General features: G+C 42.7%; 2 protein-coding genes across 6 annotated transcripts in view; one reads left to right on the top strand and one right to left on the bottom strand.

Annotated features, from left to right (window-relative positions):
• Positions 1 to 369, top strand: part of tmem41aa (transmembrane protein 41aa) — a 14,126-nt gene extending 13,757 nt beyond the window's left edge. Inside the window, exon 7 of the mRNA XM_046844614.1 lies at positions 1 to 369. This exon is cut by the window's left edge and continues 10 nt beyond it. Coding sequence (XP_046700570.1) covers positions 1 to 175 — 175 coding nt within the window. The 3' untranslated portion in view covers positions 176 to 369.
• Positions 370 to 3,191: 2,822 nt separating this feature from the next.
• tspearb (thrombospondin-type laminin G domain and EAR repeats b) lies at positions 3,192 to 19,766 on the bottom strand. Of its 5 annotated transcripts, none has more exons than XM_046844612.1 (13): positions 19,733 to 19,766; positions 18,902 to 18,957; positions 14,430 to 14,647; positions 11,250 to 11,476; positions 10,943 to 11,033; positions 10,683 to 10,839; positions 10,427 to 10,558; positions 10,092 to 10,324; positions 7,238 to 7,424; positions 6,688 to 6,920; positions 4,529 to 4,707; positions 4,342 to 4,443; positions 3,192 to 3,687 (listed from the first exon to the last, which is right to left on the bottom strand). In XM_046844612.1, the coding sequence occupies exons 3-13, from the start codon at positions 14,580 to 14,582 to the stop codon at positions 3,525 to 3,527; spliced, it is 1,857 nt and encodes a 618-aa protein (XP_046700568.1). In that variant the 5' UTR covers positions 14,583 to 14,647; positions 18,902 to 18,957; positions 19,733 to 19,766; the 3' UTR covers positions 3,192 to 3,524. The 5 variants fall into 5 exon arrangements, 4 of the variants coding, with proteins under 4 accessions (XP_046700568.1, XP_046700566.1, XP_046700565.1 ...); XM_046844610.1 differs by lacking the exon at positions 19,733 to 19,766 and adding an exon at positions 18,760 to 18,833 and having other exon boundaries at positions 18,926 to 19,696; XM_046844609.1 differs by lacking the exon at positions 19,733 to 19,766 and having other exon boundaries at positions 18,902 to 19,696.
• Between the last annotated feature and the right edge of the window lie 709 nt (positions 19,767 to 20,475).

Raw genomic sequence — 20,475 nt, 5'->3', positions numbered from 1 at the left:
ATATAACCTGGTGTGTGTACAGACGGGCGTGGTCCTGTATGATCTGTCATCGCTTGACAATGTGTTGTCATGGAGTATGGTGCTGAAGTTGCTGCTCATCGCCTGTGCTGCCCTGCTGCCCTCCGCCCTGCTCTGTCGCTACGGAAACACACACAGAGAACACAAAGATCGCTGATGTACACTACATACAGACACACACAGTTTACATTTGACCTTTAATACTTGTGTGTGTGTGTGTGTGTGTGTGTGTGTGTGTGTGTGTGTGTATGTGTAAGACGAGCTGTATTACATCATAATTGTGTTGTATGTGTTTTTTATGTCATGTGATCACCTCATGATGAGTGAACCAATAGAAGCACTCCTGTTTAACTGGCTGGAATTGACTGGTCACATGATCAGGAATTACACAGGTTATATCAGCTGTTATTAACAGTTCCCTTTAAATAAGCAGATATGGGGCAGATTTTAAAAGAGATGAGATAATGATCTGAAAGAACTTCAGACTGTGGAATTATGACACTTTTTTATATTTTTAATTCAAATGTTAATAATAAATCAAGAGTGTGTCTCCACTATGAGTGGCTCCTATAACATTCTGATTAATTCTACTGAATCTAGAATGGACACAACTGTATTAAAGTCACCAATAATTAATGCTTTGTGTTAAGAAGCAGCTAAATTTGTGATGAAATCTGCAAATTCTATGAGAAAATCAGAGTCGGGCCCCTGGGGTCTATAAATAATAATGAATGGAATTGGCTGACTGGACCTGCTTTTGGACACTGAATATTTTATGCTGGTGTAAATATTTTTTCCATTTGTGTTTAGTCTTATGTGTGACTTATGTTCCCTTTTGGAGGGTAGGGGAGTAACATATGGTGTTTCTGTGATGAATCTTGGAAGAAAGGACATAAAAGAGACCCAGTTTTAGTTTTTCTTTCACATGACTGTGTATAATACAAATTTACATGATTAAGAAAAAAGACTATACAACAAAACAAAGAAACAAACAGTCAGGATCAGTGAGCATGAAGTAGTGAACCACGGAGGTGGACTCAGTGACGGTGCCAAAACAAAGAATCAAACAAAACACCTTCTTTCCTACGTACTGCCTCACCTGCCCAAAATAACAGCAAAATAACACTCACCTCGAACCCTCATGTGTCCAAACAGAGAAACGTCTACATGGGATATGTAGATGCTACAGACCGAGGCTGTCCACACGGTGACCAGCAGGTGATCAGCAGATTAAGGGTGAATATAGATGTTATGTAGTGTGTATGTAGAGAAGATATTGCCATTGACCGCAGGTTAATTACAGAAAATGTTCTTGATCTTTTGACGCCAAAATTTTCGGGTTCCCCTTTTCTCTCGCTCTCCTTTCTTTCCTCTGAGACGGCGCTTTAATCCTCGAAGCCCCGCCTCTTTGGTGACATCCGCTTCCGATAAGGGTATGGCACAAAACACAACAAAGGAAACCCAGAACTGTAGAGCAGCGAGATTCCTGTGTTAGATACATATGGGACAACGTTCCTCTCCCAAAACTTCAGCAACTGCTCTCCTCAGTTCCCCGATGTATTATTACTACAGAATACGTTATGCTACACAGTGGGAAACACGGCCCAGCAACAACTTTAAGACGTGTTGCAGCCATCAAATTCAAAAAGACATTATTCTTTCCTTAAAATGGTATAAATTCTGAGTTTTACATTTAATAGGTTTTCTGTGAATAAAATATTGCTTCCCATGTGTCTCAACTTTTATGGAATTTGGGTTGTACATGATTTGGGTAAAGAAGTTCTGTGATCTGGTGGTGACAAACTGGTTTATTAGAAGAAAACCATCAACTTTAAGAAAACACACACACACACACATAGCTGCATCACTGTACACACTGTACTGCACACACAGAGACCCAGAGAGAGCGGGAGTGTCAGTAGTGACCTGAGAGGAAAAACCGCAGTGTTCAGTACATTTCTAAACACCTTCCAGAAATAAATGACTATTAAGAGTCAGAGGGAAATATTTATAGATTAGACCAGAAAAAAGAAAAAAAGAAATAAACATTCAGAGATATTACTCGAATCCAACCAGTCTAAAGACTAACAAAACCAGAAAAAATGATAAGGGATTTTATACACATTTCTAATATTCATTCTTTTATTTTAATGAAAAAACTTTACATATAAAAAAAATAAAATACTAGGGGGCAGTATTACTGATGGCTCTAACGTGTGTGTGATGAGTGTGTATGATGAGTGTGTGTGAGTGATGAGTGTGTGTGTGAGTGTGTGTGAGTGATGGGTGTGTGTAATGAGTGTGTGTGTGAATGTAAGTGATGTGTGTGAGTGATGTGTGTGTTTAGTGTTTTTGCACTGATCCACGTGCAGCCTGCAGCTCAGCTTCCTCATCACACCTCTATAATCTATAACACACCTAATAATAATAATAATAATAATAATAATGATAATAATAATAATAATAATAATGATAATAATAATAATGTAGTTTTATTTAAATGCACCAATTTCACACACTTTTATATACCATTTACATTATATTATATAATTAAAACAATCCTACAAAGTCATAAAAATTAATAATAATTAAAAGAAAAAAGGTTTAGTGATTTATATCTACAGGCCTACATAATGCTCTGATAGCTGCCGTTACCTCAGTACACATCATCAACAACAACAACAACAATAATAAAACAATAATAATAATAATAATAATAATAATTATAATAATGACCTGTTATACAGTGTAGTGATTGCTTGTATGCAGTTTGTCCAGCAGACGGCGCTGCAGCCGTACACCAGGAAATCCATCTTTATCCAATGCGACTTACACCTGAGAGTTTGGGGGTTAAGGGCCTTGCTCAGGGGCCCGAACGATTTGAACTTGTGATCCTCCGATCCAAAGTCCAATGACGTAAACTCTTAGCGACCACCTCCATCTACTACAAATATATAAAATCACCTGGCAGACACACTAATCCAGAGCAACTTACATTTATCTTATTATACAGCTGAGCAGCTATTTAGTTAAGGGCCTTGCTCAGGGGCCCAGAAGTGGCAGTTTGGTGTGACTGGGATTTTATGACTCTAACCACTGAGCAACCAAATCTTTAAAAAAGTTTTAATATACCGTTTATTTATATTTCATTCACTTTTATTTTTACCCCTTAATTTATTTGACATATTTGATGGAATTTTATTATTCCTATCTTTATTTTTACTAAACTGATGGACAATTAAAATTAATATTTCCTAAAGTTTTTTTCTTTTTTCTGTCTGGCTGCCAGAAGCCAATCGAGACGTCCTGGAAGCAGAACGGAATTGTGATTGGTTAAACTCAGCACACACAGAGGGTGTGGTCTACTGCTGAGGTTTCTAATCCTATCTGATCCCATGTCATGATCCAGGTGGAGAGAGTGTGTGTAGGGTGCAGGTCATGATGTAATGTTGTATCTACGCTGCTATTAAATGTGATGTTTCTCCTGATCTTGTAGATGTTTGGACTCAACGCTGGAAGTAGGTTTTCAGCTTGAGCACTTTAGAGTACGCAGCTCTGGCGCTGGAGGAAATGAGGTAAGATCCATCAGAGGAAGTGAAGAATTCCCAGTCTCTGCATCCGTGTGTGTTCAGTTTGTGTACAGGCACAAATCCTTCATAGCCCTGCCACCTGAAAACCCAGAAGAACATAACAAGCACAATCCGAGAGTTTTATTCAGTACTGAAGCAAAATGACCTGGGAATACAAAAACCACACTCACATGCACACCATCAATACGTGATGATGATTCCATGACTTTTTCAAATATTAACATTTTAAATATCAGCCAAAAAATCCAGACTATTCATTTATTATAAATAACCCTGTAGAGAGCAGTGTAATTATTACAGATCATCAATTATAAAGTTTTACTACAATTCAAGAGAACGACTTTTTCATTCATTTCATTTATTTGTATATATTTGTTTATTTTTAAATCACCAAATTATCTGTGTAAAGCTGCTTTGAGACAATTTAAAATGTGTTAAAAGCAATAAAAATGAATTGAATAGATAGATAGATAGATAGATAGATAGATAGATAGATAGATAGATAGATAGATAGATAGATAGATAGATAGATAGATAATTTTATTTATTGAATGATTTATTATAATAACGTTTTGTTACTTAGTGTTTTTTACGTAATATTGGAAAAGATGCAGAAACATCTATAATCTTTAGTTCTGTTCCATTACCAAGTTCAAGTCCAAACTTAATAACAACAGAGAATGATCTTGAAGAGGAATAGTAAAGTTCTACCACTATGGTATGATGCACTCACCGATATATAACACTGTTTACTGAGTATGAAGCTCCATCAAATGAGTTGGCCACCACCAGGAACTTGTCATCACCCACAGTGAAGAACTCCCAATCTAAAGCACTGCAACACAGCAAACTCCCCCTCAGTGCTTTCATGCATCTCAGGCCATTGGTGAAGGATCAAACGAACTTTAATGTTTACTCACCTGCTTGTTGCGATATCCTGGAACTTAATGAATCTCTGTGAGGTGGTGTTAAGTTCATAAATGGTTGAGTTGATGTTGTAGAAAACTGTGCTGGAGTCACTGAGCTTCTGAGAGTTTGCTACAGCCAGAAAGAATCTGTTATCGATCTGAAACATCTCCCAATCAATTGCTCCATATGTCTGCAACGAAAAATGTTCAGTCACATTCACAGACATCTGTCCATCAGACCAGCTTCTCCTTCCTCAGGTTTGTAGTTAGCACTAATGATTCTGAAATACTGTAGATAAACACAAGCTGGCTACAGGAACCTACTAAATAAAACCAAAACAATCATATTAGCCTGGACAGGTACTTTCACAAATTTCTGAGAGCCTGACTGAACACCTTAAGGCTTTAGAAGTTCCTGAGATCTCCAGACCAAACAATTCAAGGTTTTTAGAATGCAAATTACTTCCTCTCACTTAAATTGTACCCAGACAAGGTCAGGCACTGGTGCTGGTGACCTCTGAGGTTTGGAGTTTATCTGCAGACTTGAACATCTGAAACCGAAAGAGTCATATTGGAATGTTCTATCCAATGTCTTCTATAGCACTTTTATTAATAGACATCATCAGAAAGCAGCTTTACAGGAACCTGGACATAAAATGTAATCTAATGTGTGAGTCAGTGCTGACGGTGGTGAGGGAAAAAAGATGAGATGAAAAGAAGAAGAAACCTTAAAAGAAACCAGACACAATAAGGAAAATATCTTCATCTGGGTAACACAAAATGTCCATTAATTCTAATTCCATCATTGCTGAAGTTATCAACTGTTTCCTGATGGAGACTCGAGTGCAAATCTGCTCATTCAGATTGTAATCCTGAACCACTGCAGCAGACTGTTTCTATTAATCACAGTCCAGATCCATCTTCATCGCAGCTTCTTCAGTGCAGCTGTGTTTTTAGCTGTTCATGTGAAACCTCTTCATCAGAAGTAAGTGGGTTACAAGTGATAAGAACTTCATAAGAAGTCAGGCATGAGGATGGATCAGGCAGGTCCAGAGATTGGATTATTGTAAAATACCTTACTGTCTGGATCTGTTTGTCCTTGTCACTTCATGAAGGCTACACTGACCAGCAATAACATTTTGAGCGGTAAAGTGAATCACTGAAGATCTCTTCATCATGGCACCTGTTACTGGGTGGATTTATTTATTATGCAGCAAGTGAACATTTTTTCTTCAAAGTTGATGTTAGAACTAGGAAAACATGGGTTAGCGTAGTGTTTTGAGTGAGTTTGACAAATTGTGACGTCTAGACGACTGGGTCGAAGCATCTACAGAGACAGCAGGGAAAGGAGAAGTGGAGGAGAAGTGGAGGTTCGGGTTGGTACTTTAAATGTTGGTACTATGACTGGTAAAGGGAGAGAGGGAGCTGATATGATGGAGAGGAGAAAGGTAGAGATGTTGTGTGTTCAGGAGAACAAGTGGAAAGGGAGTAAGAGCAGGAACATTGGAGGTGGTGTTTAAATTGTTCTATCATGGTGTGGATGGAAAGAGAAATGGTGTAGGGGGGATTCTGAAGGAAGAGTACAGTAAGAGTGTAGTGGAGGTGAAGAGAGCTTCTGATAGGGTGATGATCGTGAAGCTGGAAGTTGAAGGGGTGATGATAAATGTCATCATTGTTTATGCTCCACAAGTGGGCTGTGAGATGGAGGAGAAGGAATAAAACTGAACTGAATCCCAGACTCTGCAGTCTCAACATTTCACATCCTCATTACTTCATCATCATCATGATCTCTAATCTTTACTCACCTCACTCTGGAGAAGACTTCTGTGGAGTTTAACTGGAGTTTCAGATAAATTTAAATACTATTAACCTCAGTGACAGTCACTGTTTACTGGAGTTGTGTTGAACTCTGGATTATGAATATTCTCTTATATGTCTGATTAACTTTATATCTATTTTTAGCTTCTTTGTGTGACGCTGTCTTGATGTTGCAGAGACAGAATTCTTGGAAAGTCCCTCAATTTCACACACATGTACATACACACTGTAACCTACAGCACATCATGACTAATTCCAGCTTTCAGTAATTAAAGGGTGCAGTTACAGACCACAGCTCCTCACTTACATTAGTCAAATATGAGCATGTTTTATATACGTGTATCCTGAGGTACCATGATTGACTGGAACGGCTGGAACTTTTCCCCCATCCAGATGTAGATAGTGGAGCTAATGACAGTGGATTTTCCATTGAAGGTGTTGGCTACCACCAGGAAGTGGTATGGTCCAATGGTAAAGAACTCCCAGTCATAGGCTCCAGATGTTGGGATGGTCTGATTCATCTCAAACTTCTTGATGTGTTGGTTCCACCTGTAGATCACACTGTCGATGTTGTGGTTCATCTCACCTGTGCACAAATTGTGAGGATGAGCACAAGATCAGAATCTCTGTAGATCTGATTGATGGAGGTATGAGATCTGTCTGTACATCTCAGTCTGAGTGATGGATGGAGCTGTGAGATCTGTCTGTACATCTCAGTCTGAGTGATGGATGGAGCTGTGAGATCTGTCTGTACATCCCAGTCTGAGTGATGGATGGAGCTGTGAGATCTGTCTGTACATCTCAGTCTGAGTGATGGATGGAGCTGTGAGATCTGTGTGCTCTAAGCTTTCATAGATGTTTGTGTATATATTCTCTATGTGTCTTTTGAGAAAATAACTCCACCTTTTCTGTGATTGGCCACAGCGAGGAAATTATCGTCATGGATACGAAAGGCCTCCCAGTCACGAGCACAGTGTGTTTGAATCTCCTGATATTTAACGAAGCGTTGCTTCTTCACTCTCCATTTATAAATCACTGAGAGCTCAAACTTATCATCACATCCTCCAGAGTTTGCGACGACCAAGAACCTCTAAAACAAGACGCACACACACACACACAAATACGTTTTTTGGGGTTTTTTTGGTGATTATTTTACTATGTATTGTTTATTGTGCACATAATCTTTTTCCATTCTTGTGTGTAGGTCTGTGTTAGTTCATGTGTTAGGTCCTGTGTGTAGTTCCTGTGTGTAGGTCTGTGTTAGTTCCTGTGTGTAGGTCTGTGTTAGTTCCTATGTTAGTTCCTGTGTTAGTTTCTGTGTGTAGGTCTTTTATAGTTCCTGTGTTAGTTCCTGTGTGTAGGTCTGGGTTAGTTCCTGTGTGTAGTTCCTGTGTGTAGTTCATGTGTGTAGGTCTGGGTTAGTTCCTGTGTGTAGTTCCTGTGTGTAGTTCCTGTGTGTAGATCTTTGTTAGTTCCTGAGTTAGTTCCTGTGTGTAGGTCTGTATTAGTTCCTGTGTTCGTTCCTGGCTGTAGGTCTGTGTTAGTTCCTGTGTGTAGGTCTTGTGTTAGTTCCTGTGAGTAGTTCCTGTGTGTCGATCTGTGTTAGTTCCTGAGTTAGTTCCTGTGTGTAGGTCTGTATAAGTTCCTGTGTTAGTTCCTCTCTGTAGGTCTGTATTAGTTCCTGTGTTATTTTCTGTCTGTAGGTCTTTGTTAGTTCCTGTGTGTAGGTCTGTGTTAAGTCCTGTGTTAGTTCCTGTGTGTAGATCTGTGTTAGTTCCTGAGTTAGTTCCTGTGTGTAGGTCTGTATTAGTTCCTGTGTTAGTTCCTACCTGTAGGTCTGTGTTTGTTCCTGAGTTAGTTCCTGTGTGTTGGTCTGTGTTAGTTCCCTTTCGGGAACTCAAGCTGCGACACAATGCTTTGGGAATGATTCGGCATTGCTCACGCTCTGAATTACGTGTGAAATCTGGCCAATGGCAAGGCGTGATGTCACCGACAGGGTGACGTCACGACCAGGAAGCTACAAAATGCGCATGCAGTGGAGCCGATGCTAGGTCCTGTTTGTTCAGGTACGCGCTTTGTGTGTGAATCTGTGCAGGCATGAGCTTTAAAAGCAAGCAGAATTTCCGACTGTGCATTCCTCCTTGCCCCTGCTTCATTTGGGGGGGACACACAGCCGATGTGTCATTTGCTAAGGAGAGGAACATGCCAATTTAGCTGTGGCTGTGCGCACAAGGAGAGCGATCTCCCTCGCGGCTCGGGCCCCGCTCTTGCCGAGGCAAAGAGCTGCCGGATGCCACAGAGTTTGCAAGCGAATCTGACAAAAGAATTGGGGATGGGCGTGTCCCTTTCTCCGGCCTCACCTGCCGGGTCTAGCACTTGCTCCCTGGGGCGGTCTCTTCCCCCTGAGCGAGCAGCGTGGCGCTCCACAATTCTCCTCCGAGAAGGAGAGATTATGAAAGCTAGCGAGCCCATGGACTCTGCCCAGCCTGTGCTGTACAAGAAGCTCCTAGAGGTAGTGACATGGGCCGTGTCCAAGCTCAAGTTAGCTTGGCCGAATGTGAAGCGGAAGCAGCGCACACCCAGCAAGCTGGATGAGTGCTTCCTGTGCCCTGCGTCACAGCCTCCACGCCGGGACTGCCTTTCTCCCGGATCTGCACACTGAGGTGTCCAGGTCCTGGGATAGCCCGTATGCACCCCGCTTCTTTACCCAACAAACCTCACTGTATAAGAACGTGGTGGGGAACGAAGAAGTGTGGCTATGGGATGATGCCACTGGTGCAAGAGATGCTAGCTAGCTATCTCTCCCTGGGTGTAGCGTCACCCCTTAAGGCTCCGGCACTGCCCACTAAACCTGCCTGCGGCTTCCCCACAACCTGCAGGCATTCTACCCTCCTCCTCTTTAGCCCCTGACCAGGAGAAACAAACTGACTGTGTCCAGTGTGAGCTGGACCACAGGACATCCACAGGACCGTGGAGAAGTCAAGGCAGCTGTTTGTCTGCTATGGCCCCTATATGCAAAAAGCAGACTCTCAGTAGGTGGATTGTGGATGCTATTGCATCTTCATATGAGCCCTCTGGTCTCCCCACTGCTTTTGGGGTCAAAGGCTCCATTCACTAGGAGTATGGCGGCCTCTTTGGCCTGGTCCACTGGAGTAATGTCACTCCAGGACATTTGCAATGCGCAGGCTGGTCCACCCCGCTGACCTTCGTCAGGTTCTTACCTCGACCTTAGAGTTCCCCTGTCCTGCGCTCTGGTTGTGCTATCACACACTAGGCAAGGACTGGTCAGTGTGCCATGATTGGACTCGTTCCCAAATCATTGTGATGCAGCTCGGGTTCCCGAAAGGGAACGTCTCTGGGTCACGTATGTAACCTTAGTTCCCTGAGGGAACGAGATGCTGCGTCGCCAAGGCACACTCCCTGCCTTCCTGTTGTGCTTCCCTTCTCATTTTTCATAAGCTAGCATCTGCTCCACTGCATGCGCATTTTGTAGCTTCCTGGTAGTGACGTCACCCCACCGGTAACGTCATGCCTTGCCGTTGGCCAGATTTCACACGTGATTCAGAACTTGAGCAACGCGGAAGCGTTCCCAAAGCGTTGTGACACAGCGTCTCTTTCCTTCAGGGAACTATGGTTACATACGTAACCTAGAGACATTCCTGTGTTAGTTCCTTTGTGTATGTCTGTATTAGTTCCTGTGTTAGTTCTGTGTTAGTTCTGTGTTAGTTCTGTGTTAGTTCCTGTGTGTTTTTCAAACCTTTTTTCCCACAGTGAAGAATTTCCACGCTTGTGCATCAAATGTGTTGATGTTCTGAAATCGCTCAAATCTGCCGTCGGTCCACCTATAAATTATGGAACCATATCTGGAGTCACGGTTCGCTGTAGCGATGAACAAGCCGAGGGACGGGAGATGAAACACCTCAATATCAAATGTCTCTGAGTTTGTGAAGAGATCCTGATGATCTTCAACATAATCCAACTTTTCTTTCTCTGTGTACAACAGTGAAAGTGAGGGATTAATAGCAGAGTTTTGTTCCGTGTGTGTATATGTGCATGTGTGTGTGTGTGGTGTGTGTGTGTGTATGTGTGTACCGTGCAGCATGGTGACCCATGAAGTGCCGTTACACAAGAACAGTGATCTCTTCTCAATGCTGAACCACAGCTGGCCGATGAGAGCACTGATACACACTGGAGGAACTCGCTGAGTAACACGCAACTCTGCCTCTACAGAGAGAATATAATAATATAATTCAATCTCTCTCTCACACACACACACACACACACACGCTAGTTTTGTGGTTAAGGCGTGTGTGGCATGTGGTCGATGTGAGGACGTCCTTCTTCTCACCATAAGGGTAAAGTGGAAGCTGATCGGTTGGAGGTCTGACTGGAAGGTGTAATAGAACTTGAGGAACTGACAGAACAGACAACGTGGGTTCAGATGAGGGACACAGACGTGAGGATGCATCTGATCCAGGCATGAGGACAAGCTGTCTAATCAAACCCTGAGTTAGAGTACAAAACCAAAATGAGAAAGAGACACAGAGCATAAGACAGAATAAATATACTGGTGTTGCACAGGTGAGTGAGACAGGTGGAGTTACTGACTGAAAACAGACTGCTCCATCTCCTCCGGCTGCCAATGAAGAACGTGGAGCCACCTGTGTACATCTGTTCAGGAAATGGCTTCTCCAACTGCCTACAGTTCAACAGAAATCTCACAGCATTAAAGACACACACACAGAGGGAGAGAGAGAGAGAGAAAGAAAGAGAGAGAGGCAGACAGGCAGAGAGAGACAGATAGAGAGAAAAAGACAGAAAGAGAGAGAGAGAGAGAGAGAGAGAGAGAGAGCAGAGAGGATGACAGACTGTTATGATCAATATAAAGAACTTTATTATAAATGTTTTCACTTACATCTCAACTGGGACGTCACAGTCCAGAGTGAGTGCGGCGTAGTGGCCACTGAGTGCGAGGACCATGGTATGCCATCGTCCATCTGCAACGTTCACTTGTCTGAATGTCACTCTCTCTGCCTTGCCATCTATCCTCCGCAGAAAGTGCACTTTATCATGAGCAAGACGAAGACCAACAAGGAGCTCATCTGAATCTCCATTTAAAAGTGTGAATATGTATTCATCCTTCTGCATGAAATAATCAATACATTAATACTCACATTAGTACATTAGCACACACAACAATGAGATAGGTAGGTCCATCAGTAAGCCCAGGGCAGAGGAATGATGGAGTGGTATAATAGAGGATGAAAGAAGTTGTAGGAAGGAAGATTGGATTAGAGACAGAGGGTGGTGACAAGGACAAGACATAGCCATAATAAGGTATGGAATTTAAACATTGCCATGAGAAAGAAGGTTGGGACAGAGCCACAATGAGATGCAGAGGTTACGACAGTAGCGTCAGGAGGTAGGATTGTTGGAATAGAGCCACTTGAAGAAAAGGCAATTATAAGAGGAAGAGAGGAAGAGAGGAAGTAAGAAAGTAGAACTGAAGCATAAAGAAGTAGAAATTTAGGAAAAATAGTGAACATTATAAGGTAGGAATTTTGTGGCAGTTCCCCAAGGAGATAGATTAAAAAAAAGTATGAAAAAGCCACAGGATGGTGAGTGGATTGGAATATAGCCATAGGAAGGTAAGGCATTTGTGACAGAAATGGAGGGAGATTGGTACAGAGCCACGGGGAGATTGGAACGGAGACACAGAGGGAAGGAGGTTGAGACAGATCCACAGGAAGTTTGGGACAGAGCCACAGGGGAAGGGAGGTTGAGACAGAGACACAGAGGGAAAGGAGGTTGAGACAGAGCCACAGGGAGTTTGGGATGAAAACACAGTGCGATTGGGACAGAGGCACATTTGGAAAGAGTGTGTGTGTGTGTGTGTGTGTGTGTGTGTGTGTGTGTGTGTGTGTGTGTGTGTGTTTTTCGGGGGGGGTTGAGACAGAGACACGGGGGAGGTTGAGACAAAGCCATAGGGAGATTGGGACAGAGCCACAGGGGAAGGGAGGTTAAAATAGAGCCACTGGGAGATTGGAACGGAGACACAGGGAGGTAGGTTGAGACAGAGAAACAGGAGATTGGGACAGAGACACAGGGGGTTGGGGAGGTTCATACAGAGAAACAGGGGAGGGAGGTTGAGACAGAGTCACAGGAAATTGAGACAGAGACACAGGGGAGAGGAGGTTGAGACAAAATCACAGGAAAATGGGACAGAGACATATGGGGAAGGGAGGTTGAGACAAAGTCACAGGAGATCAGGACAGAGACACAGGCAGGAGGGTGGTTGAGACAGAGACACAGGAGATTAGGACAGAGACACAGGAGGTTGGGATGGAGACACAGGGACAGAGGTTTAGACAGAGACACAGGAGGTTGAGACAGAGCCACAGGGGAGGGAGGTTGAGACAGAGTCACAGAGAGATTAGTACAGAGTCACGGGGAGGGAGGTTGAGACAGAGTCACAGGAAATTGAGCCAGAGACATGGGGGGTTGAGACAGAGTCACAGGAAATTGGGACAGAGACATAGGGGAGGGAGGTTGAGACAGATACACAGGCAGGAGGAAGGTTAAAACAGAGTCACAGGAAGATTGGAACAGAGTCACATGGGGAGGGAGGTTAAGACAGAGCCATAGGGAGATTAGGACAGAGCCACGGGGTGGGGGAGGTTGGGAAGGAGACACGGGGAGGGAGGTTGAGACAGAGACACAAGTAGGTTGGAACAGACATACAGGAGGAGAGGGAGATTGAGACAGAGACACAGGCAGGAGGGTGGTTGAGACAGAGACACGGAGAGGTTGAGACAGAAACACAGGGTGGGAGGCGGTTGAGACAGAGACACAGGGAGGTTTGGACAGAGGTTGAGACAGAGACACAGGGGAGGGAGGTTGAGACAGAGACAAAGTGAGGTTGGGACGGAGACACAGGGGAGGAATGATAAGACAGAGACACAGTGAGGTTTGGACGGATACACAGGGGGAAGGGAGGTTGAGACAGAGACACAGGGGAGTGAGGTTAAGACAAAGACACAGAAAGGTTGAGACAGAGACACAGGAAGGTTGAGACAGAGACACAGGGAGTTTGAGACAGAGCCACAGAGAGATTAGTACAGAGTCACGGGGAGGGAGGTTGAGACAGAGTCACAGGAAATTGGGACAGAGACATAGGGGGTTGAGACAGAGTCACAGGAAATTGGGACAGAGACATATGGGGAAGGGAGGTTGAGACAGATACACAGGCAGGAGGGAGGTTAAAACAGAGACACAGAGAGATTGAAACAGAGTCACATGGGGAGGGAGGTTAAGACAGAGCCATAGGAGATTAGGACAGAGCCACGGGGTGGGGGAGGTTGGGAAGGAGACACGGGGAGGGAGGTTGAGACAGAGACACAAGTAGGTTGGAACAGACATACAGGAGGGAGAGGAGATTGAGACAGAGACACGGGGGAGGTTGAGACAGAGACACGGAGAGGTTGGGACGGAAACACAGGGTGGGAGGAGTTTGAGATAGAGACACAGGGAGGAGGTTGAGACAGAGACACAGGGAGGTTGGGACAGAGGTTGAGACAGAGACACAGGGAGGGAGGTTGAGACAGAGACAAAGTGAGGTTGGGACGGAGACACAGGGGAGCAATGATAAGACAGAGACACAGTGAGGTTTGGACCGATACACAGGGGAAGGGAGGTTGAGACAGAGACACAGGGGAGGGAGGTTAAGACAAAGACACAGGAAGGTTGAGACAGAGACACAGGGAGGTTGAGACAGAGACACAGGGAGGTTGAGACAGAGACACAGGGAGTTTGGGACAGAGACACAGGGAGGTTGATAAGTTGGGAAATAGTTGCAGGTAATTAGGGATGTTGAAATTTATAATGAAAAAGTTTTTGCTGTGGCTTTTAAACGTTTAGTAAGTTGATAAATATTGAATGAATTGTATTCTGGTTAGTGCAGCATTTAGATACAGAAGACTATTAAGTACACCAGTATGCCATTTGTGTTTTTCTGAGTGTAAAAAAAACTTTCTATTAATAATGAACTAGTGATTGCATTTGGAATATGAGAGTCTTCTCTCTGTGCGCTTCTTACAGTCGGATTTAATTTTGGGATCTTCAGTGTGACCACAATGGAAAACTCAGCAGGAAAAAAGTTGCAGTTGGTAAAGATCTGTGATGATGGGAAACTCAGAGCCTGTGGAGGTCCAGAAAGTTTCAGTCCTCTTGATCCCTGGGACTGAACCATGCGGACCAGAGTCTGGTGACTGCCCACAGGAAGGACACGATGCAGCAGGTCCAGTGGTAACAGATCTGTTAATGAAATACAATTGAATATGAGCATAGAACCACAATAGTACAATGTTTGTACACATGCACTTTATGTAGTGTCTGAGTTTAAATGTGTGAGTCTGTGTGTAAAGCTGATGAGCTGAAGATTTAAATAATTGTTGGTAAAATTGTTAAATACATTTTACCATTTAATGACCACATTCTGAAAGCTTTACAATGTAAGCAGTGTTCAAGAGTTCGAGTTCGAAACAGTCTGACACTAGAAGGCAACAGTGGAACATTAAACACGTTTTAGATGAAAATGTGAATAAAACAGAAAGTCAAATACAAGGTGGAGAGTAGTTTTTCTAACATGCCAACTCACACACACAACTGTGTTACTGAACTGTTACAACCTGAACTCAACACACACACACACACACACACACACACACACACACACACACACACACACACACACACTCAATACTCATTTTACTTCACTTTGTACACATCCATGTCTTCAGCAGCACCATATTATATTAGATGTAATCATATTCTACTGTTTTTATGCTGTTCTGCACCTCCTGACTGCTGCTACTGCTGTTTTTACACTACATTCTGTTCATGTTTACAAGTACACTCTTGTTTATAGTCCTCTTGTGCACATTGTACTGTATAACATTATACAGCAGGTTTACTGGTCGGTGCTATTGTGTGTTTTGTGTATCTGTCCTACACTGTCTTGTGTTGTCTGTCTGCACTGTCGTTTGTCTGCACTGTTTGCACTCGGTTGCACACGATGCACTTTATGTGGTGAGGACACTTACTTTAGTCCTTAACACTGTGTTCTGTGTGTGGCTTTATGTTGTGTGTTGTAGCTTTGTGTTGTTTAATGTAGCACCAGTGTTCAGGAGGAACGTTGTCTTATGTCACTGTATACTGCGTCAGATATATATACGGTAAAAATGACAATAAAAGCTTTTTGACTTGACTTGTACAAATAGCAGCACAAGGCTGCACGCACAATCACAGGGAGCACCGAACTTCATAAGTTAGTGTGCCAAAAGACATTCTTCCGTTCTGGGTACATCAGAGCCTGTGCAGCAAGTGCTGTTCTGACCATGTGTACATCCTGCCATCCAGCTCTCCTCACAAGTCAGTTTCTCGCCGGAAACAACATCTGTCTGATGCTTTACAGCAGACGTGAGAGAATAGGTGGAGCTCCTTAGCAAGCTGAGGTCATATCTAAGTTTTAGAAAGTCAATCTTTCTTTCTCTGACCAGCATCATGGAGACTCAGAAATTCTGGTGTGGGGGGGTCTCTGGTGTATTAAGTTGTATAAAGTGGTGTATAAAGCAGTTACACAATTGTTTTTGTGTTTTACACTGCAATTGTGTTTTGTGATGTGACAGGTCTGTTTAAAATAAACGTTTCTGTTTTAAAGGGCACGACTTTTGCTTAAGTTCAGATTCACCTGAAAAATCAAAAAGAAAAGCAAGATCAACAGAGAAGACTTGTGGAACAGAATGGAGGAGATCATATTTCAAAGAGCGGAAAAGCTTTTCAGAAAGCAAACAGCACTTTTCAGAATGCTACTGATTCACAAAACAACACACAGAGGCACTGCAGGGCCTCCTATTGTTCTGAAACAAATGCATTACTGGAGATATAATGCAGGTTATATGGGCATAAAGAGATGGAAAGGAAGGTCTAAACTATAGGAACACCCAGCTAAAGGGAACAGTATAGATGATTATTGTTATTACTCACACCACCGGATCATCTGTGGTCACACACACCTCCCATCCAGCTCCCACCTGGACGTTCACCTCCCATTATCACACTGTTGCGAAGTAAAAACAGATACGCCCTGCAGTGTGCATGATCTCTAACAGTAACAACGGCGTGCTATGAGAAACTCAAGCATGAAATCGAAACCTGACCCAAGTACAATAAATATTTCTAAATGAAGTCTGTGTATGTAGCTACATGATAATAACAAACAAGAGAAATAAACAGACAGAGGAACCCAAAGATTCATTAGAGGCCCATTAGAATCCATATCCTCCCACAGACCCCCACAAATCCCTTCGTGAGACCTACAATAAAATGTACATATATGCCCGAGGACACCTACATATACAAACGGATGTGCTTTGATCAGGAAAAATTTTCCAGGTCTGTGCAGAACTTCTGTCTAGATTGATCAGGAACTTTTTCAACATTTTTCTACACTAGGCTGCCACCCTGTCCTGCTATTGTGCCAGTGCCAAAACACACTACAGCTATGGACCTCAGTAACATTAAACCAAATCATCATAACTAAAATCCTGCCTGCATTTAATGGTGGACTCTAACCAGTTCAACTACTGCTCTCCATGCAGCCTTGATCCATCTGGATAACAGCAAAGATGAAGATGATTTTAACACTCAGGTTGATAAATAAGCTCACACACCTTGACATCAGAACTTTCCTCTGCAATTGGATATTAAACTGTGAAAAGTCTGAACCTCAGTCTTCCTTCACCCTTCCTGTGAGCCCTGGTGTTCCACAAGTCTGTGTGTTTTGCTCTCTCCTTTATAGTTCTAACTCCATAATCAACCCCTGGGACATTAACTCCAGCACAGTGCTGAACAACATGGAAGACCTCCTGGACATGCTTCTGGGAGAGCCATGTTAGCTCAGTGGTTTTCACTTCCTACTGGAGTTCAAATCCTGTCACTGCTAAATGAAACTGCTGGGCCCTTGAGCATGGCCCTAACACTCAATGTTAAGCAGATGAACAAAATGAGGTCAGTGTAAGATAATAGTAAAATGAGGTGCTACACTGTGGATCACTCTTCCTGAGATATTCTTTCCTGAGTTCCTTCTATTTATATTTGATTCTGAAACAAACTGTGGTTTAATTTGTCCTTATATCATTTGAAAATATCCTGAAATGAGTCAATATAAAAATGAGTTCTCTCACAATCCTTACAATACACGTGTTCTGGTAAAGATAAAGTGTCTTCCTGCTCTTATTCTGCAACACTCAATGCTGAATCAGAGCACCTGAAGACCTGGAGACCACATCTAATCATATATCTCATCTACAGAGACAACCACAGGAGTGTGTTTCCGTCCGGCCCCTTAACTTGGTTTTGAAGTGAGTTCTCACTAAAGCCAGGTAAGGAGATTCTGCAGCTTCTGCTCTGAAAGCGAGTCAGTATAAAGATCATATGGGAGAACAGAAGCAACCCTGTCCTCCTCCCCTTCCTTTCAGTCCTTTGAATGATATCATAATTAGTCGGCTTAAATGGTTTAAAGAACCAGAAGCTCATAATCTCCTGGCAATCTGCTCGAAAATCCGCAGTAATTACAGAGCTCGAGCGACACGGCACTCAGTGAAACCACCTCTGACAGCTGACATGAAAAGGACAAGTTACAGCTTGCACTTACTGAAACTGCCTTGAAACAGTGCCTTTAGAGGAACACCATCAGCTGTACTCCAACCTGCTTCAGGTAATAAAGCAGAATCCCTGCTGTAGAATGTGGACTGGCAGAGAAGTGAACATGTGGTGGATGAAGAATAGGTGCTGCTCTAACTATCGAAATCTCACCTGCACTCAGAGAATCAGTGCTCGATAAAAGGTGCACCTGTCCCAGGTGAACAGGTGATTCTGCATTCCAGGTGATGGGTTTTCAGTAATTTGGTGAACATGTACTAGGAGAACGGGTGAATATATCAAACATTTCTAAGGGTTTCTCCTGTATTAGCTAAAATGATGTATATGAGCGTGGAGGGTCGAGATCATCACTCTGCCTGGTCTGGGTGAGGAAACATACCTGAGGCAGATGTGGAGGAATAACTGCTATAGGTGGAAAGCATGTGGAGCTATAACTGTTGTATCTCAGGTGGTCTACATGTTCTGAGAGAGTAAACCTACCTTATCTATATAAAGAAACCTACCTGCTCTAGGTGAGATGATTCTCCTAAATTGTTTGAGGAGATGTACTGGTACCTGATAAGCAAGTGCACCTGAGCTAGGAGTAAAGATGTATCTGTTCCAGAGGTTTCACCTGATGCAGCTAAGGAACATGAGCTAAGTCTAGAGGTAGATGTGAACCTGTGCTAGGTGAGGACATGTACTTGTTCAGGTTAAGGAATTACCTGAGAAAGATGTGAAGGTGTCTTGATAGTTTGTCTTTGTCTTGATTTGTTCTTGATAAGATGGTTCACCTGAGCTAGGTGTAGAAGTGAATCTGTATTAGCTTACATGTTTTAGCAGTGCTGAGTGAGAAGCTGTACTTACGCTGTTCTAGGTGTGGAAGTGTACCTGTGCATGGTCTCCATGGTGATGACCAGCTACTGATGAAACAGCAGAAAGAGATGAACAACTTCAGCAGCATCAGAGCTGCGTTTATAAGCAGTCAGATCAAGTCCTAAACTCCTCTTTGAGTCTCTTCATAACAGCCCACTGTACCAGAGGCTAGATCTTTCTCACTTCAGAAACATCTGGAGTACTTTTGTGGTTGTGTCATCAAATTTAATTTATATTCAGAGGTCTTGATATTTAATTAATATTCTAGAATCATTTAGAAAGTAAGAGATAAATCCAGCTAAAGTTTTCTCTTATTATTATTTTAGAAACATCTACACCCTCATGATTAAGGAACAAACAGGAACATGTCATGTTCAGATTTCCTAAAGCTTTATGAGAGTTGTGATTCTCATGTCTTTATCAGAGAGAACCTTAACACTAATTCATCATCCAAGATGATCTAAAGATTATTGAATCATCCAGGAGAAATCCTTTAGAAATTTTCAGAAATATGCAACCTCCAGGAAAAACTTTGACATCGGGTGGATTTTCCGAAAAATTCAAAAGATTTCAGGAACATCCAGAAGAACAATGCAGAACCGTATGTCCTTGTAGAAGAAAAAAAATGTCCAGTTTTTAGAAAAGCACTCCAGGTCAGAGGTTACAATACTGACGTTTAAGCTGTGATGGAACACTTTCTACACTGAGCTCGAGTCTGAGAGACACTTACAAATACAAATGAGAACAAAAGGAGGTGTTTCCTCTCCACTCCACTGTGTGTGTGTGTGTGTGTGTGTGAGTGTGTGTGTGTGAGGAACTCACCTGTGAGAGGCTTTAACACTGAGACAGATATGGAGAGGAGGGGTTAGAGAGAGAGAGAGAGAGAGAGAGAGAGAGAGAGAACTTCAAACTTTGTCAGATTTAATGGTCTTGTTTTAGAAGTGGGCAGGAATTCCCCAGTGTGTGTGTGTGTGTGTGTGTGTGTGTGTGTGTGTGTGTGTGTGTGTGTGTGAGTGTTTGTTCATAAACAGAAATATGGACACAGCAGGACGACTTCAGAAAGTGCTGAAAGTTCAGTGTTTATCAAGAGAATCTCAGCTGTTTGGTAAATAAATGAGCAGTAAACAGGAAAGCTGGTGTTGGTGAAGAGGAACAAATTGGTGTCTTTGCTGTTAAACATTGATTTTGTACAAACACTTGTACGTACTGCAAGGACGTGAAGATGAAAGGTCACACTAACTGAATGAATTCTATCTGATCTGATTTTATATTCTTTATTTATATTTATACACACGTTGGTATCAAAAAATCTGTTCAATAGAAAATACTTTATTTATCTACGTGTCCACACGATCACCTTCACAATAGCCCCCTTTTAAGAAATCACAGACGTGGAAACGGACGTGGGTCGGGAACAGCACCAGTTACACTATTAGTCTCCAAACTGTTTGATACAACCTCGTATGCATATAAAATTGGGTACTAGTTTTCTAAGGTAATAAAAATCACACTTTCTTAGCAGAATCACAATCAGGTTTAATGGTATGGAATGTAAATCTGAACTG

This window comes from Silurus meridionalis, unplaced genomic scaffold (assembly GCF_014805685.1).
Source record: "Silurus meridionalis isolate SWU-2019-XX unplaced genomic scaffold, ASM1480568v1 Scaffold81, whole genome shotgun sequence".
Classification (NCBI taxonomy): domain Eukaryota; kingdom Metazoa; phylum Chordata; class Actinopteri; order Siluriformes; family Siluridae; genus Silurus; species Silurus meridionalis.
Note: the sequence above shows the minus strand (reverse complement) of the source record. Positions and strands in the feature narration are given on the sequence as shown.